Source organism: Ranitomeya imitator, chromosome 2, assembly GCF_032444005.1.
Source record: "Ranitomeya imitator isolate aRanImi1 chromosome 2, aRanImi1.pri, whole genome shotgun sequence".
Taxonomy (NCBI): Eukaryota; Metazoa; Chordata; class Amphibia; order Anura; family Dendrobatidae; genus Ranitomeya; species Ranitomeya imitator.
The window spans coordinates 551,596,356-551,606,789 of NC_091283.1; the positions used below are offsets into that span (position 1 = coordinate 551,596,356).

Consider the following 10,434-nt stretch of genomic DNA (forward strand, 5'->3'; position numbering starts at 1 on the left):
GTCTATGAGAGAAAAACGGATCCAGTGACATCAGTCGCCGGATCCGTTATTTTCAAAATTCGACAGATTGCAACTGATGGCAAAAAAACTGATGAGTGAAAGGGGCCTTACCTGCCATTCTAATCCTACCTGTGATAACAAGAACGCCTGAAAGGTCATCTCTACAGATCAGGAAGTATCAGCCTATTAGGAAGTTTAGTGGCCTGCGGGAAAACTGCAAGACTGTTTCGGCCTTGTCATATTGGGGACCCATCTTTAAGAATTGTTACCGATATGAAATTGGTAGAGGTGCCTATCCCCCCTCTGTCAGCAACCAGAAGTAAACAGTGAACAGAGATGAACGGCATGGCTCTGTTCACCGTGTACGGACCGTGGCTAAGCAGGAGATGCACTGCAGCTTTCGGCAGTCACCACTAACCAGCAAACGGAGCCATGCTGATTCGGGTACTTTGAATGTTTACATCAGGATCGGACAACAGTTGATGACTGGGGGGAGGTACCGGGTGTAGGACTCCCAACGACCCAAATTGATGACCAATCTTGAGGACAGATCCTTGATATCACAAGGCCAAACAACAACAGAAGGGAAAACAATACAAAACAATAAAACCACAAAAAAATATTATTCTAACATAATTCACTCTCGGTAATTACAATATAGTTGCCAAATAAACGTTCACATAGCACAAATTCAAGTAATAATTCCAGGTACCTTTACACCTTCCTCTGCTTCATCCAGATCAAACTTTTTAGTTTTCTTTTTCTTTTTCTTCTGGTTGAAGAAATTTAAGTCATCCAGATCATCTGGGGCATCTAGAAAAGGAATAATACTGAAGTAACTTTGCAATAGACCCGAGCAATAATGCAGGATTTTCGGGTGGGGAAAGTTTTGGATAAGATAGGATTGAAATGGTCAGTTATAAGCACACACAGCTCTGCAGTGAGATCAGGAGCGCGACCATTACATTTCTCACACTGGTAACACCCCCTTTATTTATAATGATCTCTGGGGGCCGATTCCCAGGTAGATCAGTGCCTGGTCTATAGATCTTAACAGCTCATTTACAAATAAGGAAAAAGTGGATTCCACTGGAAGAAGACACCCGATCGCAGATACCAAGGTATAGTTGTATTCAGCTTCCTATGACCTACATGCCGATATAGGAGGGTTGAGCCTACTGACAGATTCCCTTTTAAGGTGCCAGGTAAAATTTCTGTTCATGAACCTATAGGCCACACAAAGACGAAGATCACTTAAAGCTACCGATTTTGGCATAAATGGATGTTTATGTAATGAATATGGGGGAGAGGTAACTTTAATTATAGGTGGTCATCTTAAAGAGGTGGGCCACCTTATATTTTAACAAATGTGTTTGGACATAATTGTGTGGCAGTTACTACAGGTATTGCAGGTTTCCCTCCTTTCTCTCAGTCTCACAGGATGACTAGCTCTCCTGCCCTTAAGTAGGCTACTGATGGAGCAATATGGGACCAGACTTATCCATCACTCTTCTTGATGTGAAAAACAATCATATGGAAAAGCTGCTTTTCCATTGGATGAAGATAATGGACGGATCTGGTCACATGCTCCTCCACCAGCAGAACGAGCTGTGTAGTCTGTGAGAAAACATTCCTACCCTGATGGCCAACACAGCATATAAGATATCTTTACATTACCTTTTTTCCTAAAAGACTCGTCATCCAGGTCAAAATCCTTCTCTTCCACAGGTTCGGGTTCCACTTCTTTTGTTTCGGGAACCTGTGTCTCCTCCACGGGCTGTTCGCCTCCTTCTTCATCCAACATGAAGGGCTTCTTCTTCTTCTTTTTCTTTCTGGTCATGGTAGGGTCGAATATCATCTAAATGAAAAGACATAGCACTTTATCATTTCTATATATAAAAAGCAAAAGCGGAAATTTATCGAGACTGGCGTTTAGTATGGCAGTTGGGATCCAGAGCCAGCAGGAGTAATACGCTACAATTACGGTAATAGGGTGGGGGCATCTTTGAGCTGCCTATGCGCCAAAAAATGTATCCCAGTCATGTGACTCGTAACACAGAATACAACCTCTTCACACTTGGCAAGTAATAAAACAAATGGTGTCTACATTACAAATCATCACATGACTGGGGTACTTTTTTGGTGCATACGCAGCTGAAATTCCATCCCAAGTTATTAAGCAGGACAACTCTGCTGTGACTAAAACCTGCAGTGGACTCTCCACCACATATTCTTCCTCTGTGCCCATGCCCTAAGACAAAGCCTACTGGCAAACCTTGGTGGACAAGTTAGTTGTTTTTTTATTACTTGCTAGATTGTAAGTTTCTTATTGTTCTCAGAAGGTAAAGGGTTATGGGTATATTCCTTAAGAAAGCTTATTCGCTGTTGAAGACAACAAAGTTCAAAATCGTGGCATCTTCTCAGCAACCTTTGGCCTTGTTCGAGTTACAAATTGTCGATTTCCAATTTATGGCTTGAAAAAGGCAGTATGTGGCCAAAACATCACAATTTTTAAACTTTTCTATGTCTTAAAAAGGCTTTCTTGAGAAATATACCGGTACCTTGGACACATGGTGGAGAGTTTCCCCAAGTAAGCACAAGTCTGAGGAAATGGTGCATGAGACTCCTGCTACGAACTGTAAAGGACTTGTTTCAGTAATCACTATTACAGGGTTACACATTATATACAAAGGGTTAAACTTTGCAATGTGTGGGTGACACTTGTTAAAACCTCATGCACTTTGCCACTCGTGTAATAAGCTATATTTACAATGAAATGCCCAAAATGATGTCACCCATCACATTGTGGGTTATGTACTACTATTGTTCAACGTCTTATCACTTATGGTGATCAATTAATAAGAAAGAGATCCCCAAGTAGTACTTGTGGATAAAATATCACTTTTATTAATAATTATTAAAAAACATGAAATTACATTAAAACAAGGGTGTTTGGTCCTATAATGAGGGACTTCATTACCATAGGGTATTCCTAACTATTGGCTGCATAAATAATGACAAAAGGGTCACTGTGTGCTTGAGCAAAAGAATTCCTATTTCACGTGGGGTATATAAGAGTACCTCTAATAAACCTCCTTGGCATTCCAAGGTGTAGGAATATGACTGTATTTATCCCCCTGTATCTGTGTGTACTCAATAGTACAATGACAAGAGCTCAAACAATAATAATAAATATTAATCTGTGTCAGTACCTGATATGCAGCCACGTGGAATCCTCTCGGCGTCCCTCTGCCCCGACGCGCATTTCGCACTGTTTCTTCGGGAGGTGTGTCAGGGCAGGGGGCACCCCTTGTTTTAATGTAATTTCATGTTTTCAATAATTATTATTAAAAGTGATATTTTATACACAAGTACTACTTGGGGATATCTTTCTTATTGTTAATTGATCACCATAAGGGATAAGTCGTGTAATAAGCTGCAGATTTTCAACTTGGAAAACATACTGAAAATTCTACAATGGTGGGAATTTTAGATGGAGCGTGCCATCAACAGCCCCAAATCTGCCCTGTATCTGCATCAGAGATGGCTCAGGTAACTGGTCATTCTGCGTCTACGGTGCCACAATGACTGTTAGTTTTAACATTACCGCGGCAAGAAGAAAATTGCAAGTGATCCTTGCAAAAAGAAAAAAACAAAAATCTTTAGCATGGTGCTGTCAGCTTTTTATCGCTAATCACACACAAGATGCAAATGCAGATGTTTCCGTGGAGTCTCAACCCTAGACCTTATCCAAATGTCAGCATCTTATCAGTTCTGCAAATGGCTCCAAACGCAGGAGAAGTGAATGTCTCATTGACCATTTTCTTTCTGTGCGATCGACTGTCGACGTTGGATTACAAATACTGGCACGGGAGTAAGGCCGTATCCTCCATGGGCCGGTGAGCCTGATGTCCAATAGATGTCAGCACATGAAATAAAGCTTGTAATAATGCTGCCTGCATATGGATAGATGATCAGATAATCACAACTGAAGCCAAATGTCATATGCCAGTTTCTGGCCACTGTCACTTTAATAAAAGGCTGTAACTCCAAAAGCCAATGGACAAAAAGAAAGAAAAAAGAATTTCCTTATTTGATAATCAATATATATGGCCAGACAAGGAGAAAGCACAATACATCATATACCGGCCGCTACAGAACTAGATGTATGTAGATCCCCACTGCAAGCAAAGGCTGATGAAACTGCTGCACAATAAAGTGCAACAGGAAGGAGACGGATATCACACTGAGGAACGGATGACGGAGCCTGGGAAATAATCTGATTTATAGGCATAATTACAGTCAAAGCACAGCGCCAAGTTTGCTCTAGTATTAGACAAAATAAATGGAAAACAATCTAGCTTGTAACTAAGAACAGAACAGGCAGATTTAGGATCCTCCTCACCAATAACTGCCAGGGTGTCATTTACCGGCATGTATACAATGGGGTCCATCAGTGGAAATAGCGCCCCTCATGAATACAATGAACCTCTAACCATGAGTGGTATCACTCCGGGCATTCTGCACTAGCATGAGAGCCAGGAGGAATTTATTAAAGGGAACTTGAGAGGAGATGCATGCTGCCCAAGCCACAGGCAGCACGATTATAGTGCGTATGTTTTCTCTGAAATGCCATGGCAAGAACGCAGCAGGTGTCCGAGTCATGATGCCCTCGGTTGGGGCGACATCAACCTCCTGCAGGAGTGCCTTTAAAGCAGTGCTCCCCTACAGATCAGGTTTTCAAGATTTCCTTTGTAATTTCCAGTTGATAATTCCATCCCTTGCGCAATACAAAGGATATCATAAGAACATTATCTGTAAGGCTGTGTGCCCATGTTGCGTTTTTTTATGCGTTTCTACAGCAGCGGAAATGCTTAAAAACCGCATTCCCGTGCAATTCTATGGGATTCCGCAGTTGCTGTGCCCATGCTGTGGATTTTCCAGCTGCGGAAACGCATAGCGGTAAAATCCGCAGCATGTTCATTATTTCTGCGGAATCGCGGCAATTCTGCATTCTGCATCGAAACGCTCACTTTACGCATGTGGCTATGCCCACCATGCATAAAGTGAGCGCTTCATGAGCGGCTGGTACCCAGGGTCTGAAGGAGACTCTCCTCCAAGCCCTTGGGAACCATATCCCTGTAGAAAAAAAAAATTAAATAAAAAATAGGGATATACTTACCTTCTGATGGCCCCCGGAGTCCTCCCGGCTTTCAGCGGTGCACGCGGCGGCTTCAGTTCCCAGGGATGCATTGCACAAATCACCTGAGATGATGTCGCGGTAACGCGACGTCACAAAGGTCCTTTGTGCAAAGCATCCCTGGGAACGGAACATACCGCGAGGGCGGCTGAGGAGATCGGGGGCCGTCGGAAGGGGAGAATCACGATTTTTTATTTTTTTTAATTATTTTTAACATTCTATCTTTTACTATTGATGCTGCATAGACAGCATCAATAGTAAAAAGTTGGTCACACTTGTCAAGCACTATGCTATACAAGAGGGACCAACCTGTCAATCACTTTTCCAAGCGATGATTCAAATCGCTTGTAAAGCGCAAGCATTCTGCAAGCTAAAAACGCTTGTGTTTTGCAGGAAAACGCATGCGAAATCCACATGCATTTTACCCACGGCAGGGAGTTGCGGAAATGCTGCGGACTGGAGTGGGCTAACATTGCTTTAAAGTATACTGATTATCATATACTAATCAATCATTTAAAGTATTCCATAGATCACTGGGACCCTCACGAATCCCAAGCACAAGGCACTGAACTGTCCCATTTGAGTGGAGTGATGATCTCACATGCTCTCCACCATGGCCTATGGACCCGCCATGGACGGCCGGGCAGCGCTCAACTGAATAGGCGATAATGAGATTTCACAAAAGTGAACTGACCAATGAGGAGACCCCCAAAGACAGTTATTAATGCATGGATAAATGGGGTCTTCAGACTCTTACTCTACAGGGATTCTCCTCCCTAGATAAGATGGGGTGTAACATTTCCACCTCTACTACCCCCATATATAACAGGATATATACATTGCTAGACAATAACAGTGATTGGGGGGGGGGGGGGGAGGGATGTGTCACCTAAAATAATATACAAACCTCTCCTGTATATATCCTGCCATCCACATCTACCCTCACCAGCTTGTAAATGGGCAGAAACCGCAATTGGAGAGGAGTGGGTGTGTGTGTTGCTGTCCTCCTCCTGGGGTCCTGGGTTCTAATCCCACCTTGGACAACACCTGCAAGGAGTTTGTATGTTCTCCCCGTGTTTGCGTGGGTTTCCTCCGGGTTTTCCGGATTCCTCCCACATTCCAGAGACATACTGATAGGGATTCTAGATTGTGAGCCCCATCGGGGACAGTGATGATAATGTGTGCAAACTGTAAAGCGCTGAGGAATAGGTTAGCGCTATATCAAAATAAAAGATTACTATTACATTATTATTATTAGCTGTGATGTGCAGTGACTACATAGGTAAGGATCTGATATGATCGCAGCCCCATTATCCTTCCCCCAGAATATCCCTACCCCCCCATGATCGCAGCCCCATTATCCTTCCCCCAGAACATCCCTACTCCCCATGATCGCAGCCCCATTATCCTTCCCCCCCAGAACATCCCTACTCCCCATGATCGCAGCCCCATTATCCTTCCCCCAGAACATCCCTACCCCCACGATCGCAGCCCCATTATCCTTCCCCCAGAATATCCCTACCCCCCCATGATCGCAGCCCCATTATCCTTCCCCCAGAACATCCCTACTCCCCATGATCGCAGCCCCATTATCCTTCCCCCCCAGAACATCCCTACTCCCCATGATCGCAGCCCCATTATCCTTCCCCCAGAACATCCCTACCCCCACGATCGCAGCCCCATTATCCTTCCCCCAGAATATCCCTACCCCCCATGATCGCAGCCCCATTATCCTTCCCCCAGAACATCCCTACTCCCCATGATCGCAGCCCCATTATCCTTCCCCCCCAGAACATCCCTACTCCCCATGATCGCAGCCCCATTATCCTTCCCCCAGAACATCCCTACCCCCATGATCGCAGCCCCATTATCCTTCCCCCAGAACATCCCTACTCCCCATGATCGCAGCCCCATTATCCTTCCCCCCCAGAACATCCCTACTCCCCATGATCGCAGCCCCATTATCCTTCCCCCAGAACATCCCTACCCCCACGATCGCAGCCCCATTATCCTTCCCCCAGAACATCCCTACTCCCCACGATCGCAGCCTCATTATCCTTCCCCAGAACTTCCCTACTCGAAATGATCGCATCCCCATTATCCTTCCCCCAGAACATCCCTACTCCCCATGATCGCAGCCCCATTATCCTTCCCCCAGAACATTCCTACCCCCACGATCGCAGCCCCATTATCCTTCCCCCAGAACATCCCTACTCCCCACGATCGCAGCCTCATTATCCTTCCCCAGAACTTCCCTACTCGAAACGATCGCATCCCCATTATCCTTCCCCCAGAACATCCCTACTCCCCATGATCGCAGCCCCATTATCCTTCCCCCAGAACATCCCTACTCCCCATGATCACAGCCCCATTATCCCTTCCCTACTCCCCATGATCGCAGCCCCATTATCCCTTCCCTACTCCCCATGATCGCAGCCCCATTATCCCTTCCCTACTCCCCATGATCGCAGCCCCATTATCCTTCCCCCAGAACATCCCTACTCCCCACGATCGCAGCCTCATTATCCTTCCCCCAGAACTTCCCTACTCCCCATGATCGCAGCCCCATTATCCTTCCCCCAGAACATCCCTACTCCCCTTGATCACAGCCCCATTATCCTTCCCCCATAACATCCCTACTCCCCATAATCACAGCCTCATTATCCTTCCCCCAGAACTTCCCTACTCCCCATGATCGCAGCCCCATTATCCCTTCCCTACTTCCCATGATCGCAGCCCCATTATCCTTCCCCAGAACATCCCTACTCCCCACGATCGCAGCCTCATTATCCTTCCCCCAGAACTTCCCTACTCCCCATGATCGCAGCCCCATTATCCTTCCCCCAGAACATCCCTACTCCCCATGATCACAGCCCCATTATCCTTTCCCCAGAACATCCCTACTCCCCATGATCACAGCCTCATTATCCTTCCCCCAGAACACCCTACTCCCCATAATCACAGCCTCATTATCCTTCCCCACTCCCCATGATCGCAGCCCCATTATCCCTTCCCTACTCCCCATGATCGCAGCCCCATTATCCTTCCCCCAGAACATCCCTACCCCCCATGATCACAGCCCCATTATCCTTCCCCCAGAACATCCCTACTCCCCATGATCGCAGCCCCATTATCCTTCCCCCAGAACATCCCTACTCCCCATGAGCGCAGCTCCATTATCCTTCCCCCCCAGACCATCCCTACCCCCCATGATCACAGCCCCATTATCCTTCCCCCAGAACATCCCTACCCCCCATGATCACAGCCCCATTATCCTTCCCCCAGAACATCCCTACCCCCCATGATCACAGCCCCATTATCCTTCCCCCAGAACATCCCTACCCCCCCATGATCACAGCCCCATTATCCTTCCCCCAGAACATCCCTACCCCCCCATGATCACAGCCCCATTATCCTTCCCCCAGAACATCCCTACCCCCCATGATCACAGCCCCATTATCCTTCCCCCAGAAGATCCCTACCCCCCATGATCACAGCCCCATTATCCTTCCCCCAGAACATCCCTACCCCCCATGATCACAGCCCCATTATCCTTCCCCCAGAAGATCCCTACCCCCCATGATCACAGCCCCATTATCCTTCCCCCAGAAGATCCCTACCCCCCATGATCACAGCCCCATTATCCTTCCCCCAGAACATCCCTACCCCCCATGATCACAGCCCCATTATCCTTCCCCCAGAAGATCCCTACCCCCCATGATCACAGCCCCATTATCCTTCCCCCAGAACATCCCTACCCCCCATGATCACAGCCCCATTATCCTTCCCCCAGAAGATCCCTACCCCCCATGATCACAGCCCCATTATCCTTCCCCCAGAAGATCCCTACCCCCCATGATCACAGCCCCATTATCCTTCCCCCAGAACATCCCTACCCCCCATGATCGCAGCCCCATTATCCTTCCCCCAGAACATCCCTACCCCCCATGATCACAGCCCCATTATCCTTCCCCCAGAACATCCCTACCCCCCATGATCACAGCCCCATTATCCTTCCCCCAGAAGATCCCTACCCCCCATGATCACAGCCCCATTATCCTTCCCCCAGAAGATCCCTACCCCCCATGATCACAGCCCCATTATCCTTCCCCCAGAACATCCCTACCCCCCATGATCACAGCCCCATTATCCTTCCCCCAGAAGATCCCTACCCCCCCATGATCACAGCCCCATTATCCTTCCCCCAGAACATCCCTACCCCCCATGATCACAGCCCCATTATCCTTCCCCCAGAACATCCCTACCCCCCATGATCACAGCCCCATTATCCTTCCCCCAGAACATCCCTACCCCCCAGGCCGGTGCAGGAACACCACACACCAGTGCTGTAATACCAGACAGGGCCGTATCGGGAGGTGGCGCTAGTCTCCCTTCCCAGTAGGGCCGGCAGTCACTACTGAGGACGTGTAGGCTCCTCGTCGCCCATACACATGGGGCAGCTCTCACTGATCGGCCGAGGAGCAGAGTGTGACCAGGGGCGGAGAGCTACCTACAGAGCCGCCCTCACCACCAGCGCTCTGCCATGCCGCACGGCTCAGGCCTCCCCTCCCTCACCCGGCGGCGCACATGTTTCCTGCGCCCTCGTGTTTCCGCTTTCCTCACCTCGTCTCCGGACATGATGGCGCAGATTCCCGGTGCTGCCTGGGCTGCGGTATAGGGATGGGCAGTCTGTCCTCGGCCGTGCTGGACCTCGCTGTATGCCCGCTTCACCCGGTCTCCACTCTTACATCAGCTTCAGCGACTCACACGCCTGTGCGCACGCGTACTGTCTGGAACCCTGACGTCATCAGAATGGCGACACGTACACTGTAAAAAGCTTGCGCCGCCGCGATGTCACCTGGGAAGTGTAGTTCTTCCGTTTCCTAATCGCTACGTAGTACGTCGCAGTGTGTTCTCTCCCATGCGTCTCTCTGGTAAATTCCAACTGACGACGTTTCAGTGACTATTTTATTGATAGCTAAACTCTGCCCTCATACTGAGCACACTATCCCAGTGGTCCCAGCCTGCCCCCATTAGTGCTGTCAGTAAGGTGGGCAGTCCCGTGGCTGCAGGTGACGTTGTCAAGGGTTAAATCTCAGACACTTTCCGCAAAGGAAAATCACCAGTCCCATATTACATTACACACACAAGCATCTTCAGATAAAGTATTTCTAAACTCCGTTTATGATATGTAAATGAGGCCTGTGACTAGTCCATGTTAGTGCCCACAGCTG

General features: G+C 47.9%; 1 protein-coding gene across 1 annotated transcript in view; it reads right to left on the reverse strand.

Annotated features, from left to right (window-relative positions):
* EIF2S2 (eukaryotic translation initiation factor 2 subunit beta) overlaps positions 1 to 10,010 on the reverse strand; it is a 35,197-nt gene extending 25,187 nt beyond the window's left edge. The window contains exons 1-3 of the mRNA XM_069751961.1: positions 9,824 to 10,010; positions 1,678 to 1,858; positions 713 to 813 (exon numbers count right to left, since the gene is read on the reverse strand). Of these exons, the coding sequence (XP_069608062.1) occupies positions 713 to 813; positions 1,678 to 1,858; positions 9,824 to 9,838 (297 nt within the window). The 5' untranslated portion in view covers positions 9,839 to 10,010. The remainder of the gene's footprint in view (positions 1 to 712; positions 814 to 1,677; positions 1,859 to 9,823) is intronic.
* Between the last annotated feature and the right edge of the window lie 424 nt (positions 10,011 to 10,434).